Source organism: Bos javanicus, chromosome 24 (assembly GCF_032452875.1).
Source record: "Bos javanicus breed banteng chromosome 24, ARS-OSU_banteng_1.0, whole genome shotgun sequence".
Classification (NCBI taxonomy): Eukaryota; Metazoa; Chordata; class Mammalia; order Artiodactyla; family Bovidae; genus Bos; species Bos javanicus.
In genome coordinates this window covers 23,495,971-23,512,519 of record NC_083891.1, presented here as the reverse complement: position 1 = coordinate 23,512,519, position 16,549 = coordinate 23,495,971, and the positions used below count along the sequence as shown (strand labels likewise).

The 16,549-nt window shown below is 45.2% G+C and overlaps 1 protein-coding gene across 4 annotated transcripts in view; it reads left to right on the top strand.

Moving 5' to 3' along the window:
• The window catches only part of ASXL3 (ASXL transcriptional regulator 3), a 192,274-nt gene extending 176,979 nt beyond the window's left edge, over positions 1-15,295 (top strand). For all 4 annotated transcript variants that reach the window (XM_061399647.1, XM_061399648.1, XM_061399650.1 and 1 more), the window contains exons 11-12: positions 6,078-8,040; positions 11,235-15,295. In XM_061399647.1, the coding sequence (XP_061255631.1) occupies positions 6,078-8,040; positions 11,235-14,960 (5,689 nt within the window). In that variant the 3' untranslated portion in view covers positions 14,961-15,295. The remainder of the gene's footprint in view (positions 1-6,077; positions 8,041-11,234) is intronic.
• The last annotated feature ends 1,254 nt before the right edge of the window (positions 15,296-16,549 follow it).

Below are 16,549 nucleotides of genomic sequence, written 5' to 3'. Positions count from 1 at the left end.
CTTGTCCATGAAAATTCATTTTGGACTGAAAATAGCACATGAATTCCAGAGAAGTCAATTTTGTCTTTCTTAACTGGATTTTAGTAAAAATCTGCTATTTTTTTAGTCTAAGTATTTTCATTAATGAATCATTAGAGATAAGCAGCCTTAGACACATATTTATTTCTCACATTTTTCCAAAAATGTTGACTCTGAGTATACGTTTGTTTAGTCCTTATTTTAAGGAAAGCCTGAAGTACTATCTATTGCTCTGTCCATTTTCCTCTTTCTCTATAACCACTTAAAAAAAAAACAAACTTTATTTTACTCAAGGATAGTTGATTTGCAGTGTTGTAATAATTTCTGCTCTACAAGGGTGATTCAGTGTATGTATGTATAAGAAATATATATTATACATTCTTTTTTATATTCTTTTCCATTATGGATTATCATAGGGTGTTGAATATAGCTCCATCCATGTGATATATGGACTTCCCTGGTGACTCAGTCAGTAAAGAATCCACCTGCAAGCCAGGAGACTGCTTGCATGTAGGAAACCGAAGTTTGATCCCTGGGTTGGGAAGATCCCCTGGAGAAGGAAATGGCAACCCACTCCAGTATTCTTGCCTGGAGAATCCCATGGACAGAGGAGCCTGGAGGGCTACAGTCCATGGAATCTCAAGGGTTGTACACACTTAGCAACTAAACCACCACCATGTGATACAGTAAGACCTTGTTATATCCATCCTGTATATAATGCTTTGCATCTGCTAATGTCAAATCCCAGTCCATCTCTCTCCTACCCCTTGGCAGCCACAAGTCTGTTATCTGTGTCTGTGTCTCTTTTGTAGACAAGTTCATTTGTGTCATATTTTAGATTCCACATATAAGTGATGACATACTGTAAACGTCTGACTTAACTTTTGCTGCTAAGTCGCTTCAGTCGTGTCCAACTCTGTGCGACCCCATAGACGGCAGCCTACCAGGCTCCCCCGTCCTGGGATTTTCCAGGCAAGAGTACTGGAGTGGGGTGCCGTTGCCTTCTCCGACTTAACTTTTAGGGTGGTAATTTCTAGGTCCATCCATGTTGCTGCAAATGATATTATTCCATTAGGTTTTATGACCGAGTAGTATTCCATTGCAGAGAAGGCAGTGGCACCCTACTCCAGTTCTCTTGTCTGGAAAATCCCATGGACGGAGGAGCCTGGTGGGCTGCAGTCCATGGGGTCGCTAAGAGTCGGACACGACTGAGTGACTTCACTTTCACTTTTTATTTTCATGCATTGGAGAAGGCAGTGGCAACCCACTCCAGTGTTCTTGCCTGGAGAATCCCAGGGATGGGGGAGCCTGGTGGGCTGCCGTCTGTGGGGTCGCACAGAGTCGGACACGACTGAAGCGACTTAGCAGCAGCAGCAGTATTCCATTGTGTTTATGCACCGCATCTTCTTTATCTGCTCATCTGTCAGTGGACATTCAGGTTGTTTTCACATCTTGGCTATTTTCAGCAGTGCTGCTGTGAACATTGGGGTGCATGTATCTTTCTGAATTATAGTTTTGTCTGAATCTTTGCCCAGGAGTGGGATTATTGCCTTATATGACAACGGTATTTTTATTTTTTTGAGGACTCTTCATGCTGTTTTCCATAGTAGCTGAACCAATTTACATTCTCATCAACAGTGTAGGAGGGTATAACCACTTTTTGATTTATTATTTTGATTTGTGTGTGTTTTAAAAGATAATACCAGATGTAGATAAGCGTGGTAGTGACTGAACTAAATTGAAAGCATTCTCTCCTTTGCCTCCCAGTTAACAGGGACACATTCTCCTTGAGCAGAATTGGAGTCTCACAGACAATCAGATTTGTAAGAAAAAAAGAGGGATTTAAGAGCTGACAGTTGACAGTAACTTTAGATCATCTTGGGCTTCCCTCACGGCTCAGCTGGTAAAGAATCCCACCTGCAATGCGGGAGATCTGGGTTGGGAAGATCCCCTGGAGAAGGGAATGGCAACACACTCCAGTATTCTGACCTGGAGAATTCCATGGACTGCATATACAGTCCATGGGGTCACAAAGAGTCGGACATGACTGACTGAGCGACTTTCACTCACTTTAAATCATCTTAGGTAGAAGAATCTGTGCTTTAATTCTCACAAACATAACTGATGCTTGAAAGTGGTGTTTTGTATAGAAGACACTAAGGTGATTGTAGGCGATACAGCTTGTACCGTTTGATCTAATTTCACAAAACTCCCCTGTAAATGAGGAAAAATGTCAGAGGGAGTCTCACATGAGTGTGCCTCATCCCTGGTGAATTGTCCTAAGTAGCCATCCTCAAGAGGAGGAAGGCTCCTTTTCAGTTGCTGCCCTGAGACCTCAGATGCATATACATATTTAAGCAAAACTAAAAGGCTGTAATCTCCTTTCTCAAAAATTAAAATTGTGGCAGGCTAGTTATCAGCCTTCTTATATTATTACTAGCACTATTACTCAAGCCTGCTGGCATCACAGTCCTCATTGCAGCTTTCAAAACTAGATACAAGACTTTTCTGGTGGTCCAGTGGTTAAGAATCTGCCTGCCAACGCAAGGGACACAGGTTCAATCCCTAGGCTGGGAAGATTCCACATGCCGCAGGGCAACTAAGCCCTTGTGCTACAACTGTTGAGTCCACGTGCTACAACTAACGAAGCCCATGCACCTGGAGCCTGTCTCCACGACAAGAGAAGCCACCACAGTAGGAAGTCCAGGCCCCATAACAAAGAGTAGCCCCCACTTGCCAAAACTGGAGAGAGCCTGCACACAGCAGCAAGGACCCAGTGCAACCATAAATAAACTAATTACATTAAAAAACAGGTTAGATACCGATTTAGGACACACACCCTAGGCATACTGATTGGGGATCTCCAGGAGTTGAACCCTGGAATCTGTATTTTTAGATGCTTCTCTATCACGCTGATGTCCAGCAAGATTAAGAACCCTGCCTTCCTGTCTTTTCTGACAAAGGGAGTGTTGGGAACACTCTTGTCAGTAATGGAAGAAGCATAAGCAAGACAGTCACCTCCAAAGAACCCGTCCTTAGTTTTTATCGTGTGTTGGGCTTGTTCTTCTATCAGCTCAGTCTTCATCAACCATTGTCTTTGTACCACACACACTATGTCAGACAGCCCATGATGTAAGACCACACAGAGACTTTTCCTCAGTCAGCAGATAATCACTGAGCATATTCAGGCTCTAATAGGTTTCTAAGAGCTTTGCAAATATTGTTTCACTTAATCTTCTCAACTGTCCTATAAGGTGGATACCATTATTACTCTTTTTTTTTTTTAAAGGGGGATTAGGAAACGGAGAGGCAGTGAAACTGATTTCCCCAGGTGTACACAGTATGGTTAAGTAATTTGCTCAGTGTCTTAATCCTGCAAATCCTTCTCAGAAAAATTCACACATCTACAATTTTTGGCATGAAATTTGGGGGCTCCTGCCCTGGAAGGTGATAGCTACAATGCTGTGCATAAACATGACTCCCCAGCAGTGTCACTGAGTTCTGAATACAACAGTTCTTTGATTTAATTGACCCTTTCCTTGTTATAGTTTATCCATAGAGTTTCTGTCCCATTACCTCCCTGGACTTCTTGCTTATCTTTTCTGATCTTTGATTACATACTGGATGACTGGTGCATTTTGGACATTTCATTGACTGCCCTTCTAATTTTCTTACTCTGAGATTACCTATATTCCCTCAATACAGGAGGGATATTTTCCTCCCATCAGATAATTTTCAGTTTACTGAGACCATGTGCCTTCTCATTGCTCTGAGTTCTCCCAAGAATGTTACCACTGAAACTCCCCTTTAGTTAAGATCTGTCTGATTTAGTTTTCTGCTCTTTGTGACCTTTATTTTGGTTCGTACTGGCTTACTCTGCCTTTAATCCAGGGTTGTTGTTCAGTCGCTAAGTCGTGTCTGACTCTTTGCGACCTCGTGGACTGCAGTACGCCATGCTTCCCTGTCCTTCAGCATCTCCTGGAGTTTGCTCAAACTTGTGTCCATTGAGTCAGTGATGCCATCCAACCATCTCATCCTCTGCTACCCCTTTCTTCTTTTGCCCTCAGTTTTTCCTAGCATCAGGTTCTTTTCCAGTGAGTTAGCTCTTCACATCAGGTGGCCAAAGTATGGGAGCTTTAGCTTCAGCATCAGTCCTTCCAGTGAATATTCAGGGTTGATTTCCTTTAGGATTTTTGATACAGTACTGTCTTAAATTTGTTTTAATTACTTATGTAGATGTTATGAATATGCTAACCCAAAATTATAGTATATATTTAATAATATCCTTGTGACTCATCTAGCTGAAATTTGGCTGCTGGTGGGTAGGTTTTGTATATTCTCTATCTAATCTAGTATCAGTGATATCTTTACTTGATCTGGCCCCAGGAGACCTTGTATCCAGCTGATTTTTCTGTTCTAAATTCATCTGTTGTGTAGTTATATTATTCTTTCCTTCTTAGCATAATATAAACTGTGGTTTAATTTGAACCCATCATAGGGAAAGTTGAAAGAAGAGAGACTAATTATGAAGGAAGTATCCTCTATCTTTCTTTCTCAGCTTTCTGAAATTTAGTGAAGAAGGCAATGAAAAAATACCCCAAAAGCACATTCTTTCTTACTTCCTTTTTATTCTGAGGATTTAAGTAAAAGGTTGAAGAAGATTTCACTGAGGTATTTTCCTGTTACAGCTCTATTTCCTCATTCAAATATGTTTCTTCCTCTGGGAATATTCTCTCTCCTGCTCATCCTTGTAATTGCCTGCACTCTAATTTAACTTCATTTAGAACAGCATATTTCCCTACCATCTGATGCTAACATTGTAACTTAGTATGATAGGAAATAGTGATTTACAATATTATCAACCATAATTCTGATGAACTTTGTCTTATGGCCTGGGCTATTTCTTGATATTCTATACTATCTTTTTATGGAATATTTTTACTGTAAGAGATCTACATGAAAGAACTGAAATGTCTTGTCTCACACAGATGTAATCTAGTGGAATCAACTTTGATGACCCCAACCATATTTATTATTCTTTAAAGAAATTTCCATCATATCTTAGGTTAGACATTTAGATACTAAAATAAAGTGATGGACATCTTTTACATTGGGTTAAGAGAACTTAATCTTTGGAAGTCATTTCAGTTGTAGAATTTTACAACGTACCCATCTTCCATTTATTTTAATTATTTGGTTACGTTGCATCTTTTGAGGACTATGAGATTTTCTACTATAAGGATATATTTCTACTTCCTGAGTATAAAAGTTTAGATTTTTTTATATTCTTTTGCCTTTCAGCCCATATTTTTTTAATCTTTTGTACTATGCAATTTTCTTATTACTAATACTTGGTAAGGTTGATATTTCCTTGCTTATAGAATAAAAATCAATACTTTTTTTAAAACCAAAAGTTTATTTTGGGGCTTCCCAGATGGCTCAGTGGTACAGAATCTGCCTATCAAAGCAGGAGCCATAGGAGACATGAATTCAGTCCCTGGGTCAGGAAGATCCCCTAGAGGAGGAAATGGCAACCCACTCCAGTATTTTTACCTGGAGAATCCCATAGACAGAGGAGCCTGGCAGTCTGAAGTCCATGGAGTTGCAAAGAGTCAGACATGACTGAGTGAGCATGCATGCAGAGTTTATTTTAGGTATGATTATAAAAGCAGTCTTCCCACGTGGCTCAATGGTAAAGAATTGCCTGCCAGTACAGGAGATGCAGGTTTGATCCCTGGGTCAGGAAGATCCTGTGGAGAAGGAAATGACAACCCACTCCAGTATTCTTGCTTGAAGAGGAGAGGAGCAGAGGAGCCTGGCGGGCTGCAGTCCATGGGGTCGCAAAGAGTTGGACACAACTGAGCAATTGAGCACATAAAAGGAGTAGAAAACCTAAGCCATCATAAACTAGTTTACATAGGCTAAGCATGCTACTTAGTGATAATAAAATTAATTTGATGCATTTACTTCTATGAATGCTATATTTGGTGAGAGATCCAAGTTGTACCTTTCATGTTTTGTGGTTGAACAATAATTTAGTATTTCTAATTTCTGTTCAGGTTGGGCATGTCAAGAGAGGACTCTGTAAAGCTCACATCTGGACCAAACACTGATGGCGCTGAAAGTAGTTCTTCCTGTGGGACCCCTGGCCTTCCCAGTCTTTCTGCACAGACTCCCTTGAAAGAACAACAGCCAAAAAGCTTGAAAAGCCCAACTTCTCCAGAGCCTGAATTCTGTGCTACGCTCTGTCCAATGGTAGATGTAGGTAAAGATGTAATGACAGAATCAGAATCAGAGGACATCTTGATCCCTGAAGAATCCGTGATTCAGGAGGAAATTGCAGAAGAGGTCGAGACCAGCATCTGTGAGTGCCAGGATGAGAATCACAAGACAATACCTGAATTTTCTGAGGAGTCGGAAAGTCCAGTCACCTCTCATGAAGAGCCACAATTAGCACCTCCTGAAGATCATGTGGAATCTTGTGTTATGATGAATGATGTTTTGGAAACTTTGCCTCCTATCGAAGTTAACGTGGAAGAGAAATCAGAATCTCCCCAGGAAGAGATGTCGGTTGTCATTGATCAGCTGGAAGTCTGTGACTCGCTCATTCCTTCCACTTTATCCATGACTCATGTTAGTGACACAGAACATAAGGAGCCAGAAACTGCACTAGAGACCAACACTCCAGAAATTAAAACGGGGTCATCATCCCTAGAAGGCCGATTTCCAAGTGAAGGAATTGCTGTGGATATGGAGCTGCAGAGTGAGCCCGATGAGCAGCTTTCTGAAAATGCCTGCGTCTCTGAGACGTCCTTCTCTTCTGAGAGCCCAGAGGGAGCCTGTGCCAGTCTGACATCCCCAGGAGGGGAAAACCAATGCACTTCAGAAGAGCCGTGTACTCCAACCTCCCTTGAGACAACGTTTTGTTCTGAGGTGTCCAGCACTGAAAATGTAGACAAATATAATCAGAGAAATGCCGCTGATGAAAATCTTCATGCATCTTTGCTGTCAGAAATCTCTCCAATATCCACCTCACCTGAGACATCGGAAGCATCTTTGATGTCCAATTTACCTTTGACATCGGAAGCATCCCCAGTATCAAATTTACCTTTAACATCAGAAACTTCACCCATGTCTGATTTACCTTTGACGTCAGAAACTTCTTCAGTGTCTTCCATGCTTCTCACGCCCGAGACCACTTTTATATCCAGTTTGCCACTTCCTTCAGAAACATCTCCAGTTTCCAGTTCTTCCATGAATGAAAGAATGGTGCATCAACAAAGAAAGTCCACTTCCGTATCCGAAGAACCACCCTCCCCGCAGAAAGACGAAGGTTCTGCTCTTGCCAAGCCCTTGGGAGAGGGCGTTACCTCTCCACAGAAGATTCTATCAGATGCTCCTGAACCCATCAAAATGGCTTCTTCTTCAATTGCTCCTGAAGCGTATTCATCAGAAGAATTACACAGTAACACCCTGAATCAGCAGCCTTGTAAATCACACGTTGAAACTGAGAAATCCTATCCCACTTCAATTCCGGAACTTCCTTCTACAGAAATGATCAAAGTGAAAAATCATAATGTCCTGCAAAGAGCAGAAAAGAAAGGGATGTCTTCACCATTGGACTTACCCGTCTTTTCTGAAGAGATAGAGAGTAAGGGAAATGAGGTCCCATCAGGTAAACTACAGGACAAACAATACGTCTCCTCGGTAGATAAGGCTTCATTTTCAGAAGGCTCTAGAAATAAAATGCATAAGCAGGGGAGCTCACAGAATCGGCTGGAGAACTCACATTCTTCCAAGTTGTCAGAGCCCTCCAAGTCCCCAGATGGGGTAAGAAATGAAAGCAGAGAATCTGAAATATCAAAGAGGAAAACTGCAGAGCATCACAGCTTCGGGATTTGTAAGGAGAAGAGGGCTAGGATAGACGATGACCAGTCATCTGCTGGACGGAACATCTCGTCCAGCAGCCCACCTGAGAAAGAGCCACCCCCAAGAGAGGAGCCAAGGGTCCCACCTCTCAAGGTATGGTATTTTTTTTTAACGAAAAATTCCATAGATAGGCTTTTCCTATTCAGATATTTCATTTTTCAAAAGTAAATGTCACAGTTTATACTCCAATACTCCCAGCGCCAGTCTGATACTAAGTGATTCTTTTTCAGACTGCATTGAGTTCATACAGTAAGTTTAGATACATGTATATATTTAGACCTGGGCATTTAAGGGAAAAATCAAATGAACAGGGAGAACTGGGCCTGGAGGAGCCCACAGGCCACTCAGATAACATGGCCTTTGGGGGACTCCAAGATGTAGGACAGAGATCTACATAAATTTGAAGGTTAATTCATCATTCTATAAAAGTTAGCAGAACTAGAGACAGTAGTGATCAAGTCAGAGGCATGCACTCAAGAAATGAAGGTATGTATTACCCCTTCATTCATTTGCCAACAAACATTGAACTCTCCACACACCACACTGCCTAGCAGAGAGGGCCTGGCTTCTGAAAGACCTTCATTAAATACTTCTTGAATAAATAAATGAAATTGCTTTGCAAACCCAGAGAAAAATGCCATAGATATACATGTATACAAATGCTACTATTTTATTTCCAAGATAGTTAAAGAAGTATTTGACTTCACAAAATAATAAAACCTGTAGACAAACATTCCTAATTACACTTTTTATTTTGATTCCCAGGTAGATTTTAACTCTCAGAAAACCAACCTTTTATATAATTGAATCTGCCTAAGTGAACTGAAAATTAAGATTGATTCAAAGAATTATAAACAAACAGCCTTTGTTTTTCTTCATGTCTTTTTATTTTATTCTGCTCTGACATCTACTTGTAATAGGGACTCTTAATCTCCCTAAGGTTGACTTTTAAGGGTGTGATTGTAGTTATTCTGTGTAATGAATCATTCCCTATTAACTAAGATTCTGGAGATACAAAAGATGAACATTAAGCTCCCATTAAAACCCTGCTATGCATTTTCATTTATGAAGCAATGGAAAGACAAATATAATAAGCATGCTTCCCCTAGGAAATACTTTTAAGTATAATATGTTTAAGCATAGACATATATACAAGTATATAATACATTGAAGTATCCTGTTTTTTGTCAAAAGCTGTTTTTCAAAGTGATATATACCTTTATGTAAACATACATGGATTAGTTAGATAAAACAAATTTGTTGTTTGTTAGGCTTGATGTTTCTAATTTTTTAAATGAAGGGAAGTACTTGAAAAGCTGAAATCCTTTTCTAAATTTATCTTTCTTTGGAGCCTTTGGATTAGAAGAGAACCAGCACATGTTTGAAAATGAGAAATGAGAGCTCAGGAAAATAATTCCACCTTCCAAAGTTCTAAAGGATAATTCCAAGTTGAAATGATCTTGTAGTATGTGTCACATGTTTATAATGTCAACATATGTAAGTGCACAAATGTTAAGAAGAGAGATGTAAGTTTTCTAGGAAAAATCTTTTTTCTAGAGGACAGAATAAAAGGGAGCATAGTACATGTCAACAGAAGAGAACAGGGGGCTGAAAGTCTCCATCATGCTCTGGTTAGAGGACCCCAGAGCAGCCTATCTCCACAGGCTCAGTGTTTGCAGCTGTACATTAAGGGCTTTAACTAGATCCCTTCCAGCTCCATAAATCTGTGACTCTGTGAACATTCTCAGTGGCTAGCACATCACAGGCCGTTGCTTTGGGATATTGGTTGTTAGGTCTTCAGTGTCTGACTCTTTGTGACCCCATGAATCGCAGCACGCCAGGCCTCCCTGGCCATCACCAACTCCTGGAGTTCACTGAGACTCAAGTCCATGGAGTCAGTGATGCCATCCAGCCATCTCATCCTCTGTCCCCTTCTCCTCCTGCCCTCAATCCCTCCCAGCATCAGAGTCTTTTCCAATGAGTCAACTCTTCGCATGAGGTGGCCAAACTACTGGAGTTTCAGCTTTAGCATCATTCCTTCCAAAGAAATCCCAGGGCTGATCTCCTTCAGAATGGACTGGTTGGATCTCCTTGTAGTCCAAGGGACTCTCAAGAGTCTTCTCCAACACCACAGTTAGGTGTTAGGTCTTAGGCTGCATGAATTTGGTGACAACTGTGCATCTCTTGGGCTTCCTTGGTGGCTCAGTGGTAAAGAATCCGCCTGCCATGCAGAAGACGCAAGTTTAATCCCTGGATTGGGAAGATCCCTCGGAGGAAGAAATAGCAGCCCACTCCAGTATTCTTGCCTAGAAAATCCCATGGACAGAGAGGATCCTGGCAGGCTGCATTCCATGGGGTTGCAAAGAGTCAGACATGACTTAACGATTGAGCACACACATATGCGTGTCTCAGCATGAGTAAGTGAACAGTGTGTGTTGGGACATGTATGAAATTCAGCACACTGGATTTCCAAAATAAACTGCCCAACCCATGTTATTTTGGAGGCAGAAAACTAGAGTTGCCCTTGCTTTCAATAAAACATACTGCTAATAACAAAATCCCTTTGGAAGGCAGAGCATTCTCACAAAAACAGTCTCATTCCCTCTTTATAACAGCTCTGCGAAGGAAATAGACCGGAAATAGCCAGGCTCATTTTACAACTGAATTTACAAACTCATATTGTGTGCTTATTATATGTATAAAGCAGCAGGCTAGGTGGTATGGGGCCACATAAAACCTACAGTCTTTTACTTCAGAGGTTGTTGGAGAAACTGAAGTACACAGCCTGGGATCACAGCTGAGAATTCTAGTCTTGAGCCTTCCTTGGGGCTTTCTCCTTTATGTCAGATTAAGACCAGTAAATTCAAATAGAGTCAAGGTCCCACTTTTTCATGACAGCCAGGAAGATAAGTCGAAAGCTTAACTATTTTTTAGTTTACCTCATTTGAAGAAGCCTGGGCTTCCTTTCCATTCATGTGATGCTTTAATATGTTTCATTTCCATGCCAAATGAAGTCACTGTTTGATGTTTTGTAGATTAAAACAGAGGTTAAATTTTTTTAATTTTCACATTCGTGCTGCGTTTATTGTTGCTTTTTTTTTTTTACCTCGAAAAGCCCATTCCTGGATTTAGGGGTTGGCCCCTTTAAAAACGTGGTTATTCCCTGCTCTTGCGTTCGCATGCGCCTCTGGAATCATGTGCACATGCGCCTCTTCGGTGCTCCTTACGCTTACTTTATCTTTTCATTTCTGCCCCCCACCCCCCCGCCCCCCGCCTCCTTTCTGTAGATCCAGCTTTCCAAAATCGGGCCACCCTTTATCATCAAGAGCCAACCCGTCTCCAAACCAGAGGCTCGTGCGTCTTCCAGCACCTCGGTCAGTAGCGGGAGGAACACAGGAGCCCGGACGCTGGCAGACATCAAGGCCCGAGCGCAGCAAGCCAGGGCCCAGCGCGAGGCGGCGGCGGCTGCAGCTGTGGCGGCCGCGGCCAGCATCGTCTCAGGTGCCATGGGGAGCCCCGGAGAGGGCGGGAAGGCCCGGACCCTGGCGCACATCAAAGAGCAGACAAAGGCCAAGCTGTTTGCTAAGCATCAAGCACGAGCCCACCTCTTCCAGAACCCGAAAGAGCCCCGGGGGCCTCCCCAGCTCGGCCCAAAGGAAGGGCCTCCAAGCTTAGACGTCGTCTCTCCTGCCCCTGAAACAAAAATTGAAGGCTCGCCTGGCGTCATCATTGTCAACCCGAACTGCCGATCTCCCAGCAACAAGGCCGCGCACCTCCGGGACACCACCACGGTTCTACAGCAGCCTCTCAACCCGACGAAACTTCCAGAAACCGCTACGGACTTATCTGTGCATAGTTCTGACGAAAACACACCCGTGTCACACTTACCTGAGAAAATGGTTTCATCTACCTCTTCTGAAAATAGCAGTGTGCCCATGCTTTTTAATAAAAATCCTGTCCCCGCGTCTGTCTGCAGCACTGCTCTGTCGGGAGCAATTAAAGAGCATCCCTTTGTGAGTCCTGTTGATAAATCCTCCGTCCTAATGTCTGTTGACAGTGCAAACGCTACAATTTCTGCTTGTAACATAAGCATGTTAAAAACCATCCAGGGAACGGATACCCCATGCATAGCCATTATACCAAAATGTATGGAGAGCACACCTCTCCCCGCCCCCTCAGAGGGCTCAGGCTCGGCCAGCCCCCACAATGACCAGCTGGCACTGGTACCCAGCAGCAGTGCTGGCAGCCTCGTCTCTGCTCAGTACACCTCCGTGCCAGCTCCCTCGATTGGAAGCAACTTGCCCAACCATCTCTCCTCTAGCTCTGTTTTGATGCCCCCAACGGGAATGAACAACAGATACCCTTCTGAGAAGATAGCCATGCCTGGGAGTGAAGAACCGACCACTGTGCCCATGGGCACCACTGTGAGAGCCGCCCTCGGCTGTAGGGACCCCGTTGCGGTCACTGACGCCCTGGTGGCACGCCCACCCGTGGCAGTGTTTTCTGGAAGCATGCTGACCATCAGCTCTTATGATAGCCCTCCCAAGTTAAGTGCCGAAAGCCTGGACAAAACTTCAGGGACTCGGAACAGGGGAGACCCTTCTGGGAAACCTCAGCCAACCCCGGGCGGCTTCACACCAGCAGCCATAAACCGATCGATCCCCTGTAAGGTCATCGTGGACCACAGCACCACGTTGACCTCCACCCTGTCTCTGACGGTTTCCCTGGAGAGCACGGAAGCTGGCTTGGAGCTCCAGACCCGGGCCGGGAGGACGGAGGCAGCCGGGCCACCCATGGCTTGCCCTCAGGTGTCTGTCATCAGCAGGCCCGAGCCGGTGGCCCTTGAAGGCGGAGATCACGGTTCCAGTTTCATCACGGCTTCCGTGGCCGAGCAAGACAGTCAGACGATGAAGGCCACTTGTCCGGGTCTTCGCGAAGGACTCCTGGTCATTCCCGATAAATTAAAAGAGGGGACTCCCCCGAGTCACAGCTTTGCCGAGCAGGCGCGTGGCTCAGCCGCGTTCAAGAGTGAAGCTGACACCACCTGTAGCCATCCGTACAACCCAGGCAGCCGGATCTGCTGGAGTGAGGACGGGATGCGGAGCACGGGCCAGCCTCCACCCAGCCACCCGGCTTCCAGCAAACAGAAGGACTATCTGGAGCAGAGCTGTCCCAAGTCCATCAAGACCGAGCACGCCAGCTACTCGCACGTGGTGGAACTTCAGCCCCGGAATCTCATCACAAGCGTCACGCTCCCCGTGAAGTCCGAACCTCACGACGTGGACAAAGGCTTCAGGATGGACACCGAAGACTTCCCCGGCTCCGAGCTGCCTGCTCCGGCCGCCGAGGCAGCCCCGAGTGTGCAGCCACCGCAGACCGTGAAGGCCCCCGCCTCCGGGCCCCTGGAGGAGGCTGTCTCTTTGGCCACAGACAACCTGAAGCGGGTGCCCAGCGCTGGGAACTCCAGCTGCCGTTTGTCGTCGGTGGAGGCCAACAACCCCCTCGTCACACAGTTACTCCAGGGCAACCTACCTCTGGAGAAAGTGTTGCCGCAGCCCAGACTAGGAGCCAAGCTGGAAATCAACAGGCTCCCCCTGCCTCTTCCGACTACCTCAGCGGGTAAAGCAGCCCCGGAGAGGAACGTGGTTGAAATGCCCCTCAGCTCGCCCAATCCAGATGGGAAGGGCTACTTGGCCGGAGCCCTGGCACCGCTCCAAATGAGGAAGCGAGAGAACCACCCCAAGAAGAGGGTGGCCAGGACCGTGGGGGAGCACACGCAAGTGAAATGCGAGCCGGGGAAACTGCTGGCGGACCCCGACGTGAAAGGAGTGCCCTGTGTCCTCGGCTCCGGCCTGAGTCCACTGGCACACAGCCAGCCGCTGAAGCAGGAGTGGCTGAACAAGCACCCTGCGCAGAGCAGGATTGCTCACAGCCCTGAGGTCAAACAGCAGAAGCGGCTGCTCCCCTCGTGTAGCTTCCAGCAGACCCTGTTTCACGTCGACAAGAACGGGGGCTTCCATCCCGACCCCGGGACCTCGCACAGACAGCAGTTTTACCAAATGCCTCTGACACCCAGGGGCCCTCTTCCTCCAGCAGCTCTGTTACCGGCCTCTGCCAAGACCTCAGCAGGCTGTAGCTCATTCGCCTTCAACAGGCACCTTGAACAGAAGGGACTGGGGGAGGTTGGCCTTTCCCTGGCGCCTCACCAGCTGAGGTTAGCCAACATGGCACCCCCCAACGTGCCGATTAAAGAAGGTGATGACGTCGGGGGGACCCCGCACGGAATGCCACACAAGGCCCTGGTGCATCTCCCGCCGCCTCCGCCCCCTCCCCCCTTGGCTCTGCCCCCGCCCCCACCACCGCCCCCACCACCGCCACCTCCTCCACTACCTCCGTCTCATCCGAACCCAGAAGTCCCACCCGAGCAGAAACAACCACCGGTTACCATGGAAACCACTAAGAGACTCAGTTGGCCTCAGTCCACGGGCATATGTAGCAATATAAAATCGGAACCTCTTTCTTTTGAGGAAGGTTTAAGCAGCAGCTGCGAACTGGGTATGAAACAAGTTTCCTACGATCAGAATGAGATGAAAGAACAGTTGAAGGCCTTTGCGCTGAAAAATGCCGATTTCTCTTCCTATTTGCTTTCCGAGCCGCAAAAGCCTTTTACCCAATTAGCTGCTCAGAAAATGCAGGTGCAGCAACAACAGCAGCTCTGTGGAAACTATCCAACCATCCACTTCGGGAGCACAAGCTTCAGAAGGGCCACGTCTGCCATTGAAAAGTCCATTGGGGTTTTGGGAAGTGGCTCCAGTCCCACCACGGGCCTGCCCGCTCAGAACGCCCAGATGCCTGTTCAGAACTTTGCCGACAGCAGCAACGCGGACGAATTGGAACTGAAATGCTCTTGCCGGCTGAAAGCCATGATTGTGTGCAAAGGCTGCGGGGCCTTCTGCCACGACGACTGCATAGGGCCTTCTAAACTCTGTGTCGCTTGCCTGGTTGTGCGATAAAAGCCGAGTGAAAGGTGCAGTATCCCTTTTCCTCTATGGAAAAGCCAAACGGCATCATCAACAACACATTGCGTCACTCTGGGGTCTATCCCGTGCTAATTTATTTTAGTTTGGAACAGAGGCTCTTTTCTCTATCTCATATTGTTTTCTGGCGTTTCTGGGAGAGGCGAGATCGCATCCCAGCCAAGGGGCTCAGCAGCATGTCTTTTGCATATTCAGTTGCCATTCGCAACTCCTGGAAAATTTCTAAGCGTGTGTATACAGGTCGCTCCCTCCCAATTTGTTGCTTAAAAAAAAAAAAAATCCAGGTGTAGCAAGGAAAAGGACAATTTAATTACTTCATGGTAACCAGAAATGGAGATGTAGAAAGAGATCAGTAAAAGCAATTTTGAGGTGGTGATGCATTCTTCTACAGGTAAACCATTCCAGTGAGGGTTCCCACAGTTGACTCCTTTGGATCTGCCTTCACCATAAGTGATGACATTCTGTTTGGCAAAGGGAATCTGATTTAAGTGTATGATTCCTTGTATTTACTCATATCACAAGAGATATTAAAGGAGGTATACCATTAATGAACTCCACTGTCCTTATTCTCTTTCCTCCCTTTTGACTCTTTTCGGAGATGGGCAGATTACCTGGATCTGCATTGGACATGGTACACACATCGTAGTGAAATGTCTTTTCTACCTGAAATTGCAGTGTGGGCCTCTTGCCCAGCAGTCTGGTTCAAACCTCTTGACACCTGAGACTGTAAGAGGCCCAGAGGATTTCAGAGCTTTGTGCGTGGCTTCTAAGAGCAAGTATGAAAAAAGATGCCCTAAAATTCAGAGCAAACAAGTAAAATGCTGTGTATGCAAACACACCTAGATGGGTTGATGATGTAAATATCGGTCCATTCTATTCACTCTCATACAGTTACTGGATATTGAGATGGGGGGAAATAATCATAGCCCTATATTGATGACATCCTTGCATTCTGACTTCTGATTCTGCAGAGGTTGGCCATTTCTTTTTAAAAGTGTCATTGATGACGAAAGGGACTCCAGAAGGCTGAAATGTTGACATTTTTCCAAACGAGTTTTTTCCTCATGAGTCACAATCTCTGTAATTGCATTTGACTCTGAACTAGTCCTTTAGAATTGTTCTGGGTGTTCCACGATTTTGTTTCCCCCCACCCTCAGGTGAATTCAGTGCATTCTTCACATTTGGGGTAGTGGAACTACTTTTGAAAAAGGGATACTGCATCTTACAACTGTTCTCAGTGTTTAGCCGAGAGTCTGGGCGTCGAGTATTTGAGTTGCATGCCATGTACTTCGGCCACCCTCGTGCCAGAGGACAGCTGTAGTTTCAGCAGGCTCTGTTCCCTAAAGCAAGTTCAAAAGCACATGCACATTGTGGGAAGATGAAAGAACAAACACCATGTCCATTGTAACTTCCTATTACAGAGCACAAAATGCGGAGTACCTTTAACCCACTGGTCGGTTGTGACTGTAGAAAATCTGGGCGTGGGGGGGAATCTTCTGTATTCAGGGTAAGAATGACAGTTATTTTCACAAGGGATCATCCTAATCAATGTTAACTTTTGACAT